This window comes from Crinia signifera, chromosome 7, assembly GCF_055691185.1.
Source record: "Crinia signifera chromosome 7, ASM5569118v1, whole genome shotgun sequence".
NCBI lineage: Eukaryota > Metazoa > Chordata > Amphibia > Anura > Myobatrachidae > Crinia > Crinia signifera.
Genome location: NC_139223.1, coordinates 37,848,092 through 37,871,820, shown reverse-complemented (window position 1 = coordinate 37,871,820; position 23,729 = coordinate 37,848,092). Strand labels below are relative to the sequence as shown.

The window sequence follows — 23,729 nt, the reverse complement described above, 5'->3', positions numbered from 1 at the left end:
ACATTTACATCATTTGAAGTACACTCCATTAGGGTTTTTTCCCCTTTCTCTCTACGTGTTGCTGCTATCTATCGCCCACCTGGGCTTCCCGAATCTAAATTTCTGGAAGATTTCTCCCCCGTTTCTTATCCTCTGACATTTCCACTATCATCCTGGGTGACTTCAACATTGCTATTGACAGTCCACCATCTCAAGCGTTCCCTGAAAACTCACCTCTTCAGGAAAGCCTATCATATTTAAGTTCTACACGCATAACCCTCTGAGGCGCGTATGTATTATATAGCTTCCTTTCTGAACTATATCCCTATAGATTGTAAGCTTGCAGCAGGGCCCTCCTACCTCCAAGTCTGTCTGTTGTTACCCAGTTTGTTTTATCACTGTCTACTATTGTAAAGCGCAACGGAATCTGCTGCGCTATATAAGAAACTGTAAATAAATAAAAATAAATAAATGTTGCTGTGCAGTGTGAACGGGTTAAACCCATTTCCTGTTTACACTATGGAGGAGGCAGCGCTTGGAGCAATGGCAGCTCTAAACCCTGCCTTCTTCCCCCACCCCCAATGACGCTCTTCTACGCACCCACATGACGTCAGCAAACCGGAAATATTGCCGCACATGCAGGGTCGCACCAGGACTGAACCTTTTAAGAGTCCTGGTGCAAACATGCATTTGTGGTCAATACGTGGTATTATGAGGGGTAGTCGCCTCCTCTAGCATCCTCAAAAACTGTCTGCATAAGGGGGCGGACATTTTGTGATGGTCCGTTTTCACAGCAGCAGAAGTCAGGAGGGGAGCCGGGACCGCAGACAAGTAAATCTGCGGGTCCCAGCCACAGCACAGATGCGGCAGCGGCACTGCAATAGCCCCGCAGACCCCCGGCCCCCACACTTATGGTGTGTACACACGAGTACAATCGGCATGAGATTGTGTCTATATAGTCAAAATCGCATCGGGATCGCATGCAGGTCGTATGCAGATCGCACAGGTTTTTACCTTGCGAACCCGATGCGCGCTCCCGTGACAGCACAAATCGAAACCCAGATGGACAGGGCAGCAATGACTATATAGTGCAAATCTAATGCAGATTGTATGAATTGTATGTAAATAGAACAGAGATAGATAAGATTGCATAGCACTCGCATCTAAAGTCGAATAGCAAGAGAATCTCACCGTGTGTACACAGCATTACACAGCGCCTCCCCGCCACCATGGAGTCTGCAGGGCTATTGTTACTGCATATAAAGACAAGGTTGCAGGTGCACAATTCAAACTCCCAATATATTAATAATAATCATTGAAATAAAATGTTGTATTTTTAGCGAGGTTCTTTGCATAGTTATTACGGCCATAAGTAATGGCTTGCCCACCATGTCCAGGTGACCTCATTAGTCGGGAAAGCCCCTAACATTTTGGGAGGGTACAAATCTAGGGCCCGGGGCACGCCAAGAGAAGCAGCTGAGTGACCCCAGGACAACACAAGAGTGACAAAAATATATAGTGATAAAAGTGTTAGGTTGTAGACCGCACTCTCACTGTGGAGGAAATAAGTCAGCGGTGGGGTGTCCTGTGAAGGGGTGCAGAGTGTACTCCGAACTCCAATTTTTAGAAAGTGGTTTCTCTGAAGCAGAGACACAGGCACTCGCCACTTTATCCAAAAATAACTCAGATTTTTGGTAAAAAACAGATAAGGTTTATTACTCATATGAGCCAGCAGGTCAAAGGGGTTATAAACATCACCAAACTCCAAGGAGCCTAATAGAGCACAGAAAACAATGTGAACAGCAAACAGAAGCTACTACATGTTTAAGTACTCAAAGGGAATGCAACATAAAACAGACATATGCAAGTACACTTACGTTTTCAGGTGAGATAAATAGTACAGCAAAGCCATAGGAGCTGCATGCAAACCAGCATGGAGCAGTAGTGGTAAACACAGAGAGGTGCTGGCTTGGTTTAAATAGCCCCAAACAGGAAATGAATCGCGCTGTATGCCGCCGGAGTCCCCGGTGACGTCACTTCCGGTGTGACGTTACCAGGAAGGGAGTACGACTGGTGACACGCAAAATGGCGGAAGTGGCACTTCCGCTGGTTGGAACGCATCGCTAGGTATGCGTTCCAACTAGTCTCAAGGGTAGCGTTGAAGCCTGCGATGCGTATAGCGCATCGCATGTGAGGCTATGATGGTGCGCATGTGAGGCGCTGTGGTTAAGAGACCGGCGCCAGTTAGTGCGTGAGTAGGAGTATGTGCGGGCGGAGCGCAGTGACGTCATGAGCCCTATTGGAACGCACCACCCGGAAGTGTGCGTTCCAGGGCATAGTGTCATAGAACTGGGACGGCGGTGTACATTGCCATGTTGGAACGCAACACCTTGTAGTGTGCGTTCCAGGGCACAGCGCCAGCGGGCGCATATAGGGTCAATAGAGGAACACTATGGTAAAGACGTCATAGCCCATTTGAAACGTAACCTGATAAGGTGTGCGTTTCAGGGCATAGCGCAGTGAGCGCATCGATGGGCATGTGGGTCATTTGGAGAGGTCAATGCCTCCATAGATATACAAATAAATCATATTCCGTTCTGGTGGGGAAAATAAATAAACCAAAGCCACTATACAAACTGAGTGACTAATTGAGACATATAGCGTTAAATCAAATGGCTATAAACACCAATGTGCAATTTTTAGCCATTTATACACCGATTTAGTGAATTGAGGCAAATGTGGTCAGAATATAGGTAAGGTTATATATAGAGTGTAGGTGTCGGTGAACCCAGATGTGGGGTATGGAGAATGGTATGTAACAGCACCTACTAGTACAGAAGATAAGGGGCAGAGCACATAAGGAAAAGAGACAAAAAGAGACAAAAAGGGAAGAGAAGAGGAGATGAAGCAAGAACCTGAATTTGTGACAGTACAATTTATGCATTTATTTCAAAAAGATATTCAGAGGATTGTTTTCATTAAGGCCCCTCGGGGCCAATGTCCCAAGTTCAAAAATCCATCGGCTTTCTTTCTTTTTTAATAAGAGTCCACGGTCACCACCTCGCGGGGGAGGAGGTACCCAGTCAATTAGCCGACACCGTAGGCTGGCAATCTGATGTCCTGCAGAAAGGAAGTGCCTAGGGATCGGTAGGTCTGTTTTGCCAGTTTCCAAAGCTGACCGGATCGAGTTCCTGTGATTGGCCATACGTTCCCTGAATTTACGGGTGGTCATACCAATGTATGCCAATCCACAGGGGCAGGTGAGAAGCCCCTAACATTTTGGGAGGGTACAAATCTAGGGCCCGGGGCACGCCAAGAGAAGCAGCTGAGTGACCCCAGGACAACACAAGAGTGACAAAAATATATAGTGATAAAAGTGAGGATAGGTTAGTGAGGGAGGCTGCTAAAAATAGCAGGGGTAAATAAGTGAGAGGTAATGAAATGCGAGATAAAGTAGTGAGAGGTAAAGTAGTGAGAAGTTAAGGTGGGAAATGAGTTACATTGAAACAAAACACACGATAGGGATTAATATGAAAATAATTGTTAATCTGTGTTGCTCCTGAGGCCACACAGCCACAGCAGTCCAAGGGGGCCTACAACCCAGAAATGCACCCCCATCTGATAATCCGGTACTTGTTTCCTAACACAGCGCCCACGATTTTCAATCGTATGGCATCTTATGCATTGTATCACATCGCATGCCATATAGCCGCATGCGATGCGATTTTGGCCCCACAATACGATTTTTAATTGTATAATGGGTGCTTACAATGTTAAATGCACCCCCACTATGAATGACAATCCGAAGCGAGGCGAGCCCATGAGGAGCGGCGGTACGCGTCCTCCGACCTTTTCATACCCCCACTATCCACGTCGGGGTGGAGTTGAGAAGAGTGGCGAGTGCAGCGAGCCCCGCCAGGGGACGTGTATTACTTTACATGTATTCCGCGTCCCTTCGCGGGGCTCACCACGATTCGGGTTCGGTGGCTCGCTGCGCTCGCCACACTATCTAAGATCAACTCCGTGCCGACGTGGATAGTGGGGTTATGAAAGGGTCGGAGGACGTGTACCGCCGCCACGCTTCGGGTTGGCGTTGATACTGGGGGTGGCGTGGGGGTGCTTTTAACATTTTAAGCACCCATTACGGTGCTTATACAATTAATAATCTTATAGGGGGGGCCATTTAACATTGAAAACACCCATTAGGGTGCTTATACAATTTAAAATCGTATACCATTGTATATGGCATATAATGGCATACAATGCGATGGTATACGATTTTAAATTGTATAACATCGGGTGCCATCGTGTAACATCGCATACCATTGTAAGGCTTATGGTACAGATGGAGCGGGTCTCGCTCTTGCAGGGGATGGCGATGGCGACGCCAGCCGCCATCCCCCGCCACCCGCCATCTGTATTTGCGAAAGGGGACGCGCGTGCATGAGATGCGCCCACATCCCCTTTCGCACGGCTTTTCGGCGGTCACCCGGGGTCCCCACCGCCTCCATGCACCCCCCTTAACCCTGTCCGTCTCCCTGAAGCGGAGACGGACAGGGTTCCCGTCGCCCCGCCGCCCGGAAACTGAGACAGTCTCAGTCAGATGGACGCCGGGCTGCTGGCGGATCACCAACGGTGACATTATGGCGATTCGCCAGCAAGAGGGATCCCGCTCCATCTGTATGCCATGGGCGCCATGTTAGGAAACAAGTACCGATAATCCAATCTACATTTGTGCAGGTCTCGCCTTGCTCTGCATGCAGTCTAATGGTGCATACACAGGGTGAGATTTACTTTCTATTTGACCTCTATTCTAATGGTGCATACACACTTTGAGATTTATTTTGTACTCTATTTTGTACTATATTTTTGGTTATTTATTTAATGTTATGCCAAGTTTTGTCTCCCTGTACTGTTCCTTTGTACAGCGCTACGAAACACTTGTGGCGCCTTATAAATAAAATTATAATAATAATAATTTTCTATAAGCCCACTCCCAGGGCTCGCTGTGTTTGCCATGCTTCCGGCTCAATGGTTCGCTGTGCTCACCACACTAAATAAAGTCAACTCAGCACTGACGTGGATAGTGGGGGTATGAAAAGGTTGGGAGGATGCGTTCCACTGTGCTCGCCACGCTTCGCAGTGGCATGGATAGTGGGGGCTCGCTGTGCTCGCAGCGCATTGGGGTAGCGTGGATAATTGTGGGTGGCTAAAAATTGTAGTACAATTAATGCCATCGCAACCTAAAAAATCACATGCGATTTTGCATTAAGTACAATGGCATGCAATGCGATAAGCCCGGGGCAAAAGAGCAGTGAATAAATTACTTAGCTCAATTTCCTTACGCAGAAGATCCCGGGTACTACATATGTACCAAATTCGATATACATTCATGGTACATTGTACACATTCGATTTACTAGATCACATTCCATATTTCCTTGGCTGCACAGTAGATTTTTCTGTTCAGTGCTCTTTTATTTATTTTGTATAGGGTGTACAATGCCATTAGGTATACCATATTCATACCCCTACTATCCACGTCGGCGCGGAGTTGATCTTATATAGTGTGGCGAGCGCAGCAAGCCACTGAGCCCGAAGCACGGTGAGCGCAGCGATCCCCGCAAGGGGACACGGAATACATGTAAAGTAGTCCGCGGCCCCTAACGGGGCTCGCTGCGCTCGCCACGCTTCCGGCTCGGTGGCTCGCTGCGCTCGCCACACTATATGTAATGAACTCCACGCTGAGGTGGATAGTAGGGCTATGAAAAGGTCGGAGCACGCGTTCCGCCGCCGCTCGCCAACCTTCTGGGTGGCGTGGATAGTGGGGGGTGCCTAAAACCTCAGTGTCATTATTGTATACCTAATAGCATTGTACACCTAATGGCATTGTAAAGGTGCAATGCAATGCGATGCAATGCGATTCCCTGGGGCTAAGAGAGCAGTGAATAAATTACATAGGAAGATCGCATCGCATTGCACGGCCGTTACAAGGGCCCATGCGATGCGATTTTCCTTCGGTGTCGTACGTAAGAAACTTGGGCGCCGTGATAATACACAAGTACCAAATCATTCTTTCAATTACTCCAGGTGGAGCTATAAATAGTACGCAGGCATTATTAAACTATTATACCCCTTTCACACAGAAAATGAAATTCGGGTGGAGCAGTTCCACCAGGGAATCCCATTAAATACACAAGTCATTTTTCTGTGTGAAAGGGTCGATCTTGATCTTAAACTCCGGGTCTCCGACCCTGCAAAAGACCAGGGTCGGAGGCCTGGAGTTTAAGATCTGGATCGACCCTTTCACACAGGCGAAAAAACCCGTATAATAGAGGAAATCTACGGGTCTAATTTTTACACCCAGAGATTTCCTCTCCTGTGTGAAGGGGGTCTGACAGCGGTGTCCGAATAACCCGGCGCTTGAAAAGCCGGATAATTGCCTGGTTAATCGGCTGCTGCTGTCTGAATGCGGTATTAGTTCAAGTTTGGGATGTGCCTATTGATTTAAATTTTCAACCAATGTTGGCGGATGGCACCAAGGGCTGCAAGTTGGTGTGAGTTGGCGGGTGGCACCAAGGGCTGCAAATCTTAGTGCAACATTTACAATATAGACATTCATAGGGGTCAATCCAATTAGATGCCAATTGCCTTGTGCGAGCAGCAATACTTTATCTACAGATTCACACTGCAATTTGCAATTTGAAAGCGGTATTAGTTCAAATAATTTGTGTTTGCAGTCCAATCCCAAACTCCAATTCCATTTATATTATTTGATAAAAGTTTATACCCCTTTTATTCTACTCTTGTTTGTGTTTTTTTTTTTTTTTTATTCCTTTATTCATTACATTTGGAAGCTTTTTACAATTTTTTTTTATAAATGCATTTGAACACCTAACAGCCTTCTGTATGATTTTGGTAACAAAATGTCACTTTGGGGTCCAGGAAGATCTCCCCACTTTCCTGGGGATGCAGTTAATTTACCGACAGTCAAAGGGCCTGATTCAGCTTGTGTATTCCCATGCAGTGCGAGTGCCTTCGCCGACTATTATAGTTGCCGAGGTGTTCACACAAAGCGGGGTGGACAGGGGGCTGGAGCAAAGGGAAGGCCAGAATTTCCTGGGTGTGCCCAGAACAACGGTGAGCGCGCCCAGAAAAATGCTGGTCATCCCCATGTGAATGCAGGCGTGCCGAAGCCTGCATGGGCCGGGCCGCCGTTGGAGGAGAGTGTGATCCTTACCCCATGATATATATATATATATATATATATATATATATGTATATATATATATATGTGTGTGTGTGTATATTATTATTATTATTATTATTATTATTATTATTATTTATATACATTTGGTCTATCTATAATACTTTAACTGACCTGGCATATACTGGGTCACCTAAGTGTCCATCTCCGTGCTTTGCTCCATCCCTCTTTGGAAACCCCCTTCTGCAAATCCTGCATTTGCCCCTGGGGAGGAGGGGCCGAGGTCAGTGGTCGACCTCTGACACAGGTCTGGTGGGCACATCGGACCTGAGGGTACATCACAATACCCCGATTTGGGATGATTTCTTGCCCGTTCCCTCAGGAAATCAGCCCAAATCGCGGTAATGTATGGTGGCCTTTAGAAATGTATGTTTGTGTATTCTCCTGTGTTGTGAGCACAAGCAGCGTGACATACAGTAAGTTCACAGTGGCATGTATTCAATGCCGGTGCGAGCGGCCGGCGAGGGGGTTAAACTGCGAGGATCACAGAAAACCAGTGATCCTCGCAGTTTAACCCCCGCGCCGGCCGCTCGCACTATGCAACGTTTCGGGGGAATCCTCGCCGTCACAGAACGGCGAGGATTCCCCTAAACTGCGAGAGCCGAGGCTAGTGCAGCAAACTCGCTGTAATTAGCCTCGATTCTCGCAGCTTTTGGAGGCACATTCGCAAATTCCCCCTCGCTCAAAAAACGGAGCGAGGGGGAATTTGCGTATGAGGGGGGTCAGTTGAATACTGACAGGGTGAGCGGTGACTGCGAGCAAAAAGTCCTGCTCGCAGTCACCGCTCGTCCACGTCATTGAATATGGGTGTGGTATGGGACTCCGACAGTCGGGATCCCGACTGTCGGGAACCCGTCCGGCACCCATTGAATATATGCCCATGAATTCCCAAGTCTTCATATTAAGTAGCAAACATTAGATTATATGCACGTGATAATCTTGTATTTTGATTTTTTTTTTTTTTTTAAAGAAAGAATATTGCTGTCGAAATCCCACAGCTGTTCAAGGCCATAACAGTTACCAACTGTGATTGTAAGTTTCATCTTATTTTCACTTTTATTGTTACATTTACAAAAGTGAAACAGAATAATAATAAATAACCTGAATCGAGTTATACCGCTTTCACACTGCCAAAACGTTTTAAAAAACTGTATTTTTAAACGGTATTTAAAACGGGTCTGAGCCTTCACATTGCAGTAGATTACCGTATTAAATACCGTTTAAGTACCATTCACATCAGTCAACCCGTTTAATCCCCTGAACACGTTTCAAGGCAGAATGCAGGGGACAGCCTATCACAGGTCTGTAATCAGGGGACAGCCTATCACAGGTCTGTGATCTGTTGTTTTCACTGTTTCAGAGTCATTCTCACTGCATAAAAAATGGCTCTGAAACATGTAGGACTCTGCTTTTTGAATGTTTTCAAATTCTGGTTATCTTTAACCGGTAAATCAACTCTGGCGCTTTCCCACTGCAGCCTTAAACGTTTTGAAATGGGAAAAAAACGGCAATATACAGTTTAACAAGTGCGGTGTGAAAGGGGTATAAGTGAACATTGCTTTCTGTATTGGTGAAATGGAATTTTGTCAACCATGATTTGATTTCTAACAACGGTGGCAGACACAGGATTTCTAGATTGTGCGGTTACAATTTTATACTATTACGGCGCTTATGATTCTTTTAAACGTATATGGAAATACAGTATGGCGATCTGTCATTTCTAGAACTGAATATCTGCAAGTATTACACCTGCTTGTAGAAGCGAGCTTAAGCACGCATGGCCCTCATGAGCGAATACCAAACTGTTTAGACCAATTAATACGGCGCTAATGGGAATTAAGAAGTCAGACTGGTAAGGAGACTTACAATAATGTACATCAATTCATTAACCCTTTGAGTGCCAACATCTCTGTGAGAGATTTGCAAAATAGCCGGTAGAAATGCCGGCGTCGCTCACATCTCTTATATAAATTCAAATAAAAAATGTTGAGTAAAAAAAGATGATATTTCCTATATAAGGTAACAGTACAGGTCATTATGATGAATAAAAGTGTTTATTTGGCAATTTATACACCTATTTTGACAAATTCACTTGGCACTCAAAGGGTTAACACAGGTTGAGTATCCCTTTTCGAAATGCTCGGGACCATGATCATTTTGGATAAGGGATTTTTGTGGATTTCTTTTTTTTATTCCATACTCCCCTGGTCTCTTGGCATTGCCCCAAAGTCCACGGTGTCCCGACAGCCTTCAGATCCCTAGTGAGCGGCATCCCCAGACAAAAGGATGCATTGTGCGGGTGCGCCGTGACATTACTGGCGCACCGGGGCAATGCATACTTGGGACCGGGGATGCCACCGAAGAGGAGTCCGATGGCCGCTGTGGACACTGGGGGATGAGGTAAGTAAAAAAAAGAGTGGGGAACCCCCTTCTTCTCCCAAAAAACGAAATATTCTGAAAACCTATGCTTTTCGGAATATTTCGGATATGGGATATCCGGATAAGAGATACCCAATATACTATATTTATAGTACTATACAACATCTAACAACCGGTTTCTTCTACAAAAGCTGAATTATACAGTATATCAAATTTCAAAATTAAAACTTTGAATTAAATCCAATCAGGAATTATAATCTAAATGAGGAGGAACAGATGTTTGATTGCGCTATGTTTGATTGTGACTATAAAGTCACAATGAGGCTATATTGGAGATTGGTGTCAATAGTCCAAATGTAATGAGTATCCATAAACGTTTATCTCTGCAATATATCCTGCTTGAAGGACAGCGTGTGCAAAACAATGTAGTTTACATTACCTGTCTCAGGGAGATGAAGAGATTGGCTGCTTCAGTTGCCGTCAATCTCTTTGGAACATTGGAGCAAGTCCGGGAAGTACCAATTTTGGATATTGCTGCAAACATTGGCCGTTTTATACACTGCTCTGTCTCATAAACTGAGTGATATGGTGACAGCTTTCGTAATCGTATTATTGGCTTAATTCAGGTTGGCTTGCAAAAGCAAAATCTCTCTCTAATAGGCAAATCCATGCTGCAAAGCAGGTGGGGCAGATGTAACAGGTGCAGAGAGAGTTTTCTTGGGTGGGGGGTTGTTCAATCTGAAATCTAAATTGCAGGATAAAAATAAAGCAGCCAGTATTTACTCTGCACAGAAAGAAAATAGCTCACCCAAATGAAAGCACATGTAACATCTGCCTCACCTGCAGTGCAGCATGGTTTTACCCATTTAAAAAGGAGTTTTGGGACCCAACATGCATCACCCCCTATGTCATAAATTGAGCCACTTGCCTATAAATTAAGTGGCTAAACTATGAACAAGTTGTATCCTAGTTAACAAGTTTGAAAACTCGTTGCAAATGATACTGTAATTGGTTCTTCTACCAATCAGCTCCCAACTGCCATTTTTCAAACACATGACAGTAGCTGATTAGCTGAAGTACCATTTATGATACACGAGTTTTCCATCTCCTTGCATATCTTAAAGCTCATTGATAAATTAGCCCCAAAATCTTCGACAAATGAAATAACCGATTCAAGATTCGATTTGGAACTTTAGAGGTTGTCATACTAATAAATGTGTTATATTTGTTTTGTATATCAAAATCAATTGCAGGAGTCCATCCCGTTAACAGCAAATCTCCATTTGGCACCAGTAAGTGCAACTAGTATATACTGTACTTACTGTAGGCGACTGTGTGCGACTCTCAGATGGTTTCTCCCGTCTGTCCGCATGCGATGGAATGTGTTAGGGAACACTTCCCCTCGCATGCTACTGGCGGGATTCAGGTGCCGGAGAGAGGTGGACGTTCAGCTGGGTGGTGGGCGGCGTTTACCTGTTCACTAGGCTGCAAACATATACGCAGCTTAGCGAAAAGGTCTGAATTAGGCCCATTGTTAAAATTATGGCCCAGACACCCACCTTTGGATCCCTAATTCAGCTTTCCTACTGTGACTGGACCAGCTTCCAGAGCAAACCCCAGTAGCCATGTACAACCAGGACACTGTACCTACAACTATCCAGGTTGAGCCCTATACCATCTGGTGCTCCCTGGGCTGGAGGATACCATCACTCCCAAACAGTCCTATCAGCACCGTCAAAAATCCATTTGGGAGACTACCAGGAAGCATTTCTAGGAACGGACTCTTGGCTGCACTTTATGAATACCACTACCAGTATTATTATGTCTATATGAAACTCATTTTAAAGTGTAATTTTTTTTATCAAATATGTTTTTTAACTTTCCACCTGTTGCATGCTATTAGGTAAAGCACGGTTTTTACATCCCCTTTCTTTACTATATGTTGTTGTTTGTTTGGGCTTGACTCCCATACCCCAGAAAACCGCAGCTTAAGCAAAGCCACCCATTTTTAGGCTCCCTCTCGGGACTCTTTGTGCTCCACAAACCCTTTTTTCTAAATGGGCCTGGAGCTGACAATTATCAAGGGCCTATTATGTGCAATAATAGGGGTTGTGGCCAGCACCTAATAATGTGGGGGGCGTAACCAGTGTTCTGGTTGGGTGGTCTGCTCATGGGTGTGTCTCTATTTGTGTAAATACTTTCAACTATTTTCATATGCCTGGAAAAGACAGGGGGCTGGCATAGCAAAAATGCAGGGAGATATATTGGAGGATGCCCTCCAAAGGTGCACCCACAGGACGCCGATATCCTAAGATAATTTCGGGGTGAGGCGGCACTCCAGTCATCAAAAAAAATACTGAAAGCCAAAACTTGGTAGACAACATTTCAGCACCTTTTATGTGGTCACCTAAGTTTACCACACCATATACCCCTTATACAAATTATGCAACACAATAGTAACCCCCTTATACTGTACTTGTCTCTTACACATTATGCCACATGGAATGGAATGAGCCAAAATTCACACTATGGCACACGGATTGCGTCAAAATTCACGTTATGCCACACAGATTAAGGCAACATTCACATTTTGCCACATGGATTGAGATAAAATACACACTACAGTATACCAAACGGATTGAGCAATAATGCACAATATGCTTCATAAACAGGGGCAATGCGCGCCTAGGGCGCGCATTAAAAATTTACACCATAATGCCCATTACATGTTAAGCCACACACCATATTGTCCATTACGTATTATGCCAAACACCATAATGCCTATTAAAAATGATGCCACATAAGTGCTGCTTACCTACATGCTCATTGCCAGGGGTTCCATGCTCTTTGCCACGTGGGATTACATGCTCATTGCGAAGGGGGAATACATGCTTGCGGTAACTGGGGGACAGCTGCCAGGCAAAAATGACAGCTGTGGACAGCCGGGCAGAGAGCAGGGGGTTGCCCGGCTGTATTCAGAGCACTGCAGGTCACAGCTATTTGAAATTATACCCCTTTCACACCAGAAAATGCAGGTAGTTACCTGGGAATATAGGCCCTTATTTAGATCTGATAGCAGTACAAATTTGTTCTCAAAATGGGCAAAACCATGTGCACTGGTGGGGCAGATGTAACATGTATAGAGAGAGCTACATTTGGGGGAGTTGTTTTGTTTCTGTGCAGGGTAAATACTGGCTGCATTATTTTGAAACTGCAATTTAGAGTCCAGTTTCAACACACCCCACCCAAATTTAACTCTCTCTGCACCTGTTACATCTGCACCCCCTGCAGTGCACATGGTTTTGCCCATTTTGAGAACAAATTTGTACTGTGATCAGATCTGAATAAGGGCCATTATCCCAGGATCATGTAGGGACATTCCTGGGCTGGTCCCTTTTACACCAGCCTAGTCCCTGCATTTTCTGGTGTGAGGGTGAGAGAACCCCCCCCCCCCCCCCATTTAACCAACCAGCTATATCTTCGGAACCAACTGACCCATTTACATACAGTATCATATTGAAGAACTTTTGAGTGGGCTTCAAATGATTTTGGTCCCGTGAAACTGGGCCATTTGGATCCAGAGAAATCTACCCTCAAACAACATGAACAGCCATAAAATTACATTTTAGAAATATAAAAATCGGTTTACCCGCAATATCTCTGGAACCAATTAATCCATATGAACCAACCTGGTATCAGATTAAAGACCCAGTGATTTGGGTTCAATTGAGATCAACCTCGAGTTTCTGTGATGCAGGAGGAGGAACTGACAGCCATTGGAACTGGGTGGGGGTCAGAATTAGCGGTCCCATGTTATCCTATGGGGAAAACGTTCCAGGTTTGCCTGGTGGTATCTCCGGTTTCCAGGAGGCTAGCGACGTGGGGCCAGGCTCGTTGGAAAGCCCCTGTCCTCAGCTACAAAATGGGCCTATTTGGTGACAGGACCTGGAGCAGTAGCTCCATCAGGCCCATTGTTAATCCTGCCCTGGGGTTTTACACTCACTGGGGAATTCACAGTATGATTGGCAGCCAGTGGGCAGTTGCTGGGTTCCACCCATCATTTCATGGGTATGAATACAAAATTGGTGGGCGCGCCCATAAACGCTGGGCGTACTCTGTGAACGGAGGCCTGACCATGCCTGCTTGGGGTGGGTGGATGACGTTACATGTTACGTCAGCACCCGCCCCCAATTTGGCCATCACCATGCAGTATAAAAGTAAATCCAGGCTTTCTTTTATCTGTGAAGAGAGTAAAAATCATTTGATTGACACCTGATTGATTTACACCTGCGAGCGGATGTAGAAGTGTACACATCTGCTGGCATTGTGCCTTGGGGATTTGCTTGGTGGGGTGTGTTTGGGGGAGGTCGTGCATTCGACGGGGCTGCGTTTACCTGCTCGCTAGGCACAGATTATACGCAGCCAGGTCTGAATTACCCCCATAGTGACATATTATGTATTAAAATATTATATATGAAATATTGTTTCATATTAAGGCACAGTGGTGTATAGATTTTGGCCTCGGTGGGTAGTTTTTTAAATTGGCGCTTTAATACCTAAAAACTATATATTATATTGAACTAAAATCATAGTCATTGAACACGGGTAATTGGTTGGCTGAGGTCTATCCAATTATCCCTGATGCTGGAGTCTTTATCTCCCGGTACCTGCACTCATGGCGAGACCTACACTTATCCCTGATACGCTGCCGCCGGGCACGCAACAACACATGAGATCGATGACGTACTTGAGGGGAATCAGCGACTGCAAATGCGTATTCAATCCAATCGCTGTTTGACTGAACGGAAGCCAGTGCACCTACTGTACTGTACTTTGAGTGGAGCTGAAAAAAGAAACCTTGATGTGAGCGCATGATAGCAAGCAAGGGTCTATCTTTTTTGTCTGTAATTATTTTTACATTAAATTACAGTTTAATTCAAAATCCTACACTTAAAAACCAAAACGCTAACTATGGTATTAATGCCAGTATAATGGAAACTAAATATAGTATTAATGGCACTATATTGGCACTATATTGGAAACTGAGGAGAAAAGGGATCTAGGCAGGTATGCAATATAACAAATCAATGAGGAAGAAAAGTCATATCCGTTTCACACCAGCCAAAAATTCCTGCGTTGCGCTTGTGTGCAAGGCTCCCGGGCCAAATTCCCAGGAAAATTTTCAGGGATTTCAACCCTGCTAGCTAGCAGGGTTGCTCCTGTGACCAGCCCGGCTTACTTGCTGGTGTGAAAGGTATTTACCCGGGTCCGGGCAGCGGGTGGTGGGGTCCGGGCAGCGTGGTCCGGGCAGTGGTGGTTGGGCGCTTGTAGCGCTATTTGCCAGGCAGCGGGGCAGGAAGTGCTGGAATTGAAAACATATTGAAAAGGCTGGCTGGACGTTTTCAGTCAATTAGCGTCCGGCAAGTCTTTTCAATATGTTTTAAAATCCAGTGCTTCCTGCCCCGCTGCCCAGTGCTACAAGCGCCCAGCCTCTGCTGCCTGGATCCCCGCAGTCTGTACCCCGCTGCCCAGACCCCGTTGCCTGAACACCGCTGCCCCCCTCACACCAGAGATGAAGGGACAAGGGAGGGTAGAAAGGGGCCAACCCAGGAATGTCTCTGCTTGATCAAGGGACTGTTTTCCCAGGTAAGTCCCTGCATTTTCTGGTGTGAAAGGGGTATCAGATGCTTGGCTGCATACGGAGATGAATCAGCAGCATAATAAAAGTAGTAATAATGCCACTGTATAGGTCATTGGTACAACCTCATCTAGACTAATGTGGCAGATGTATTGAGCCTGGTGAAAAGATAAAGTGGAGATAAAGTGTAAGGTGATAATGCAGCAGCTAATCAACTCCTAGCTGTCATTTTTTAAACATAACTGATTGGCTGGTGGGTGACCACCTTCTACATTATCTCCACTTTATCTCTTTACCAGGATAACTACATCTGCCCCACTGTGTCCAGTTCTGGAGGCCATATCTCCAGAAGGCTATGAATATATTAGAGATGGTACCAAGAAGGCCAACTAAAATAGTGCATGACCTTTACCCAGGGTCGTAACTAGATATTTGTAGGCCCCATAGCAAAAGTTTTTAAGGGCCCCCTATTTAGCAACTGATGGTGATAAATGTGTAAAACATATTACTTAGACAGTAAAGACGGGCCCTCTTCAGCTCTGGGCCCCATAGTAGCTGCACCCCTTGCACCTATGGTTGTTACGCTTTTGCCTTTACCAGAAAGCTCTCCCGGAAAGACTAAAACTTTCCCCACATTACTCACCCAGTTATAAAGGTTACACAACAGATGGCTCCTGGGCAGAATATTGCCAATCTGCTTCTGCTGCCAGCAGGTATATTAGAGATTTACTGTATAGCAATAAGAACTCATACAGCACTTTAGATCAGGAAGCATTGAAGTGAACAGGTAGTAAGCACAAATAAATCAGTACAATTGTTCTTTTGTGTTCAGCCCAACAATAACCTGCTAGTGCTGGACACAGCTTGAACAGCTGCCGCTTGGGGGAGAAAGCCGCAGCGGGGTCTGTGTGGGCGCTGGCACCCGCTTGATGCACTGAATTGTTGCTGCCTGCCGCTGTCCACTGGCTGAGCACCGGAGGTGAGTCAGCCGCAGCGTGGGGGCGGCCATGGCAGAGACGACAAATCCCCCCACTGATTCAATTGACTGTACACAGAGCCGGCTATTGGCTAATGTGTACAGGGTGGGCGGGCAGATGGGCGTGCTAGTGCCCCCCAAATAGCTCAATTAGTAAGGTGTCTGTATCCAGTAAGATAGGTTGTGGGCTTTAATACATCATGTGACTTGTGCAAAAATGATGTTAGGAGGTGGAGTCAGCCACAGAAGCGATATTGATGGCTGTCAATTAACTGATTCAAACTCACAGGGGAGGAGAGGTGCCCCCTTGGGAGCAGGAGCCCAGCAGTGGATGACTCAGTTGCCTCCCAGAGTTACGCCTCTGTTCAGACCCATTTGTACTGGTCCGAATTTGGCCCCCTTTTTGATATTGAGGGGCCTGAGCATGCGTGAATAAGAGCATGTGCAGACCCCCTGTGAGAACGCATTTGGCAAGTATCACACTTACCGAGGCCTTCGCACTGGCAGGGGAGGGGACGGCAGCAGGGGAACACTCATTGTTTTATGTGCATCCTCATGAAAGTACTGGCCGTTCCCCTGGGACCATCAGATGATTTTTCTCCCCTTTGTTAATAAGTCAGTCTGAACTACGTTTTATTACCGACGGAGATGGCCGAATTCTGGTGAAACTCGCCAAAGCTGTTCACTCCCGGGGTTTGGCGTTCGTTTGGCCGAGCATCAGGCAGCATTCATCTGTAGGGCAAACATACGCAGATAAGCAAACAGGTCTGAATCAGGCCTTTAGTTTCTTACACACAATACAGTACGCCAGTGTTCTGTCCAACGCAGCTCCAGGCGCCATATGTAAAATGTTAATGGTATTTATGTATCTTATTGTTGGTTGAGAGTGGAGTTCACTTGCTATTCCAGATCTAACTCCACATCAGAGGACTCTCTCTTTTTTTCATTTTTATATGATTATCTTTGATACCTGAGGACCAATATTACATCTGCAAAAAGCTCCCATCCAATATATAAATGTTGAGCTTTCTGCTCCTAATTCTAGAACCTTTTAAGGCCAGTTGTTTTTAGTGTTGATTGATATCAGCAGCCTCCAAGCGAGATGCCATTATGGGAAATAACATGTGGTCTCCAGGAAGCAGAAGATCAGGCTTTTTATAAGGACATCTGGTGGCCATTATGAGGTCCAAAGTAGATATTGCCAATCATTGTTGGCACAGGTGGACCCATGCACCAGTCCGGTATCTACACATTGGGGTCTTATCCCAGGAACCAAGTGTTTTACCATTCTGAATATTTTTCCTGAATGTGACCTTGAATGTATGGATAAGACCAGGTCAATGTTATGCCAGGTCAATGTTATGTCACAGTTACCCATATGGCACCTGGTTCCATTGTTGCAAGGTGCCTGGAGCGGCACCTGGTTACATATAAGATAGAATGATGTATCCCTTGGAAGCATGTGGTACCACTCCCACTCCTGGCACATGGTATATGATGTCACAGGGGCTGCCAGTAAAAATTGTGGGGCCTGGGACTGTTTTGAAGTCTCTTCTGTCTCTTAGAGGGGGAGCAGAGTGAAGCAGTGGGTTCCCCTAACCACTGCCCCCCCCTCCTTCCACTGTGCTGTCTGCACCCAGTGCACTGATTGAAGCCCTGCTCCTGGAGTGCAGGCTTCTTCACTTCCGGACACCGGCGGCTAAATAAAATGCGACACCGGCTGGTGAGCCAATCAGAGCCATTTTAATAGCTTGCCGGCTTCCAGAGGTGAAGAAATCTGTGCTCCTGGAGCAGGGCTTCATTCAGCGCACTGAGTGCAGGCAGCAAAATGCGGAGGCAGTCTGGGGGTTCAGTGGGTAGAATGAGGAGGCCGGACCTGAGACAGCTGTACCCACAGCACCCCCCTGATGGTGGCCCTGGATGTCACAACATCAGCTGCACTAGTGACCTTCTACGCCAGTGATGGCTAACCTTGACACTCCAGCTGTTGTATAACCATACCTCCCAACAGTCCCGAAAAACCGCAAGAATGTCCCGTTTTTCGGGGACATTCCCGCGTCCCTCCCACGGCCGGCAGTGTCCCAAGGCGAGGGGGGGGGGGGCTGTTGGGAGTCCCCCCTGTTAGCTGGTGAGCAGTGGTGAATAAACGCTGGTATAACTACACATCCCAGCATGCCCTGCATCAGTTTTAGCATGGCCAAATAGTAAAACTGATGCAGGGCATGCTGGGATGTGTAGTTCAACAACAGCTGGAGTGTCAAGGTTAGCCATCACTGTTCTACGCCACTGCATATATTCCCGGGAACTAAGACTCCTGGCTTCAGTAATTATATTACTTAAGGGAATTAATTCTTTAGTCCGTTTTTACTGCAGCTGGATTACAGTACATAAGGTTTAATTTACTGATAAAGAAATAAAGCATCTTAGCTTTATAATACATGATAATATTTCACTGATTCCCTTTATAGGGCCAATTGAATAAAATCATTTTTACTTAAATAATGTGAAAAATTTTGTTTTTTTTACACCCTTTTCACATTATTTTAGTGTCACCTAAATGTATTAAAAGGCTTTTGGAGCAGTTTTCATGAAAAGCTTCTACAAACTCTGTAATTCCCATTTTTTAAGTAACCAAATCACATTTCCCATACTTATAATGGGAAATGCAATCTGGCCAAAAGTACTAAGAAAAAAAAAGGGAAAAATACAGCAGTGAGCCATGTGATAATAATGCCATTTTCAGCAGGGGTGGAGCAGTGTGATCAGCTGTGTGTATCTGATGGACACAGCTGATCACTGTGAAAAAAAAGTAATTGAAAATAAAAAAAGATACCTTGCTAGCGTTTGCTGATCAGTGTACCCATGAGGGCTGTTGGTCATCAGGACACCCTGCTACTCCTGTAACCCCTGTGCAGTAAAATGAGCTCATTTTACTGCATCGGGGTTCACAGCAGGTCAAAGGAGATGACTGCAGCAGGAGCTGATTCCCTGGTAGGTAAGTATGTTTAGTGGTGGTGGGGGATCATGGGTCTGGGGTTGTCGCTACAGGGAGGGGGGTGCTGTTAGCGGTAGCGGCAATGTCGATGGCGGCACATGCGTAGCAGAGGATTTATGAAAAAATACATTGATAGTGCTGTGGAGAGCCTAGCAGGGACAGCGCATTCTCACAAGCTCTGTCCCTGTATGCAACATTGGTTACATCGGTGTGATGTAGTCATTTTATCGCATTGTGTATCTGCCCGATTTTATCACATCACATCCTAAACTGAGGATGCGGACTGTGATATATCGGCTCCTTAGTGATATAATGAACTTGTATCTCTTTTCCAGCATTACCAGTGAAGCCAAAGCCAAAATGTCAGACGGGAATGGGATCTCCTTACCCAAGCGGATACCTTTTCAAAAATCTCTGGAACCCTCTTTACTGCAACATGACGAACTATAAAACTGCAGAGAACTTCACACAGTGTCTGCAGGGGAAGAAACTCTATCTCATCGGAGACTCAACGCTATTCCAATTTATCATGTACTTTACTGAAGACATCAAAAGTAAGATACAGTGAATTTCACTTTGCCTACAGCACATTGGGGTGGGGGGCATCATATTGCAGGTGGTAATTTACTGCACAGCATAATGAACTACTCTTATGGTTTTAGGGGGGTTATACAGACCTGATCGCTGTGTGCCAACGTGTACGGATCGTAGTGTGCGTGTGTCAGCTCTATCAGCCATTCGCAGAGTGTAGCAAATTTGCGTAAGGGTCAGACTTACACACTTTTTCACAGACTGGGAAACGCATTCGATGGTGAATTGGATTTGCAGAGAATAGCAACCATTTGGCAAATCATTCACAGATTTGCACTGGGCGGGTTTCATTCTGTCTGGGTGGCGGCTATCTACTTGCAGTCATCAGCAAATTAGTAGATGAGCGATCAGTTCTGACCCCTAGTCTGACGGTATTATTGTGCTTTCCAATTACAGTCCATTTTAACCAAGCGGTAAATTACCTTTTTTGGGGGGTAATCATGCAGGGGATCCAGGAGAAGGTTTCAGATGGTCCACATCCCACCTGGGGCCGGTAGTATCCCGTGGTGGTGGTGCAGTTGGGAGTTCCTCCTGCCTTCCTCTGCTGTTCAGAGCAATGGGGAATAGATGCTGTGCACATGCGCTCAGCGCTTAGCATCTATTCAGCAAAACAGCTCACACTGCGCTGGCCATGCCCCCACAGTGATGAAAATAGGGTGTAGCTTGTGACAGCAACATCCCTGTGATGCCACACCCCCTTCAAACAAGGACTTGCCCCATTTTTGGGTGCGCACGTGGCTCCACTGCGCCAGCGTCCTGATACCCGACAATGTTGGGAGGTATGCGTGCCTGAGGTACGTGGAGAGTCTCCGGGAATCCATTTGCCATAGTAACTTACCACGGCTAATAGGATATCCCCCATAGATTGTAGGAAACAATATTCTGGGGCAGATTTATTAAGCTCGGTGAAGTGATGAAGTGTCTGGTTTTTATCACCGGACTGTGAAGTTACAGGATTGGTTTGAAAAATGGCAGGTAGGAGCTGATTAGCCGGGGATATAAACCAGACACTTTATCACTTCACCGAGCTTAATAAATCTACTCCTTAGTCTGCTATAATTATAATGATTTGGTAATACAGATGGGACAGTGCTGACACATGTAATGGTATTTAAGCCATGCTAACATGCCACCCCTATAACTTTAAACATGATGCGTCATTGCCATGAGTAATGCCATAATGCCAACACAGGAAGCTTTAAATAAAATTTCTACCATGCTGTATCGGGCTCATTGGCATTTACACTGGCGATGTGACTGCTGAAGGCATTAATGACTACAAAACATACAGTATGTATCCCCATAATTGTATAGCCCCTTGTTTATTGAATGTTACCCAAGAGAATGCATCTTAAGTAAGAATAAAATGTCCTTCTTTCTCAATATTGTTATAACAGTTATTTCATAGTAGCCTACCCTCCTGCATTCTGCAGGAGACTCCCTGACATAGCAGCAATCTCCCTCTCTCCCTCATTAGTCTAGCAATCTCCCTCATGTCACCTAGCCCACATTACACTGTTACATCATAGTTACCTCCCCTCCTGCATTCTGCAGGAGATTCCCCGAAATAGCAGCAATCTCCCTCTCTCTCTCATTAGTCTAACAATCTCCCTCATTGCACCTAGCCCACATTACACTGTTACATTTTTGGGGAAAAAAAGGAATGAGGGATAGATACATTTACATACTTTGAATCATCAGCACCATTTTCCAGCACTTTACCAAGTATAGTAGCTCTTACTAACTGCTTTGGGGCTCATCTACATTTGGATAGAAGTAATTTTAAAAGATTCCTCTCAGATGTAGCAGTACACACCCACATTTTAGGTACCATGTTCACAATCTCTTTTCACAATCGCTCCATATATGGAACTAGACAATGGGGCGCTGTGCAAAATTCTGCTACCAACTACAATCTCCCTGAAACTTGTTTTCAAATGTAGGCAAGTATGAGTTATTTTGGTGTTGGGATAAGGAGAGAGAGAGAGAGAGAGTTTAACTGTATGGAGGGAACAGAGATGTAGTAGTGTTGGTGTGTGTATAGGTAAGTGGTGTGTGTGTGTACACACAGGTACTGTATGTGTTTGTGTGTGTATGTGTGTGTAGATATGTATGTTTTGTGTGTGTGTGTGTAAGTATGTGTGTGTAGGTAGGTATGTGTGTGTGTATTCACGCAGGTATATGTGCGTGTGCGTGCATGAAGGTATGTGTGGATAAGTATATATGTGTGTGGGTAGATATGTGTGTATACATGTGGGTGTGTATGTATGTATGTATGTATGGGTAGGTATGGGTGTATATATTTGTGTGTAGGTAGTGTTATGAAATAATTCAATTCAGAAAAAAATGGAAGTCTGTTTGAAGATTTATCCTGGTGTAGCATACACAGTGGGCACATAATTAAAATATATTGTGTGTGGTTATTTTAAGTTAGTGAAGCATTTTTAGACTTTTTACATAATCCAATCATATATATAGACCAATCACATATCCAATATTATCATTACATACCGCCCAACTGTCCCAATTTGACAGCACCTTTGGCTGAGGTCATGCCCCCTTTTCTCCCTAATTAGATATCTATATTGCAGTGTAAAAATAAAGCAGTCAGGATTTTCCCTGCACAGAAACAAATAACTCACCCAAACGTAACTCCCTCTGCACATGTTACATCCGCCCCACCTGCAGTGCACATGGTTTTGTCCATTAGAGAGTGAATTTGCCGTTGCGAGTGAACCAGAATACCCCCCAAAGTCTGTATGTGCAGGTAAGTGTGTGTGTGTGTGTGTGTGAGGGATACAGAAGCTTGTTTATTATACTGTAGGCATAGCCATGAGCATTATTGCTTACAAATAAACTTAAACCATTTTACTCACTCATCTTATCCCCCAACAGTAGTGAAATATTTCCGTTTCCATGGAAGCGGCTGGGCTTCATGGTATTTGGCACGGGAAGCGATAAACATGAAGAAAGATATTTATGTCTCCTATAAGAGACATGGGTTCCCACTAGAACTTCCCCCCTTCTACTACTTCAAGGAGGACATGTACACAAGTCGCCAGGTTGACCGGATCGCTGGGGGGAAGGACACCATCATCGTTATTACAATGGGACAGCACTTCAGACTGTTCCCCCTGAAGATTTTCATTAGGCGGGCTCTCAACATCCGTAGAGCTATAGAACGACTGTTCCTCCGGAGCCCCGACACCAAAGTCATCATCAAATCAGAGAACACCAGGGAACTCTTCTCTCCGGTTGAAATGCATGGAGACTTCCATGGTTACACTCAGTATGTCATACTGAGAGAGGTCTTCCAGGGGATTAACGTTGGCTTTGTGGATGCTTGGGACATGACGGTGGCTTCAGGCAATGAAGATGTTCATCCCCAGGGCTATATATTTAGAAGCATAATGAGCCTGACATTCAGTTTCGCTTGTCCAGGAATATAGTGAAGGAAGAGTTGTCATGCGGGGGATTTTGTTGCAATCCCTCATAGACCCACTAAAGCTTGGAAGATGTACAGGAGATGAGGTTTTAGAAAGACACATTAAGAGATTTGTTTCTGATCACCGTAAAAGAACTTGCTTGGCTTTTTCCTTTTCTTCAACCAGTGTCACTGAACACTTGAACGATATTTATTAAAAAAAAGAAAATAATTGAAGTGTTTGTGTGAGTGATCCTTGAATGAAATTAGAGGGTAACAGTTGGCTCGGAATGCAACACAAAGCTAGCAGTTCCGGGTATGGGTAAAAACTGGACCCGGACAAGACCCCAGAATGCCAGACCAAACACGAAACTCTGCATTCCGGAGCTTGTAGTGTCTGGTCAGCGTTGCGTGGTCTTGTCCGGGTCTGGTTTTTACTTAGTCCCGGTGGTACCAGAAATGTTTATTTCAGCAATAGTTT

General features: G+C 45.3%; 1 protein-coding gene across 1 annotated transcript in view; it reads left to right on the top strand.

Annotated features, from left to right (window-relative positions):
* The window catches only part of LOC146021168 (NXPE family member 2-like), a 58,083-nt gene extending 34,810 nt beyond the window's left edge, over positions 1-23,273 (top strand). Inside the window, exons 2-4 of the mRNA XM_083154968.1 lie at positions 8,216-8,277; positions 19,569-19,787; positions 22,720-23,273. Of these exons, the coding sequence (XP_083011094.1) occupies positions 8,216-8,277; positions 19,569-19,787; positions 22,720-23,273 (835 nt within the window). The remainder of the gene's footprint in view (positions 1-8,215; positions 8,278-19,568; positions 19,788-22,719) is intronic.
* The last annotated feature ends 456 nt before the right edge of the window (positions 23,274-23,729 follow it).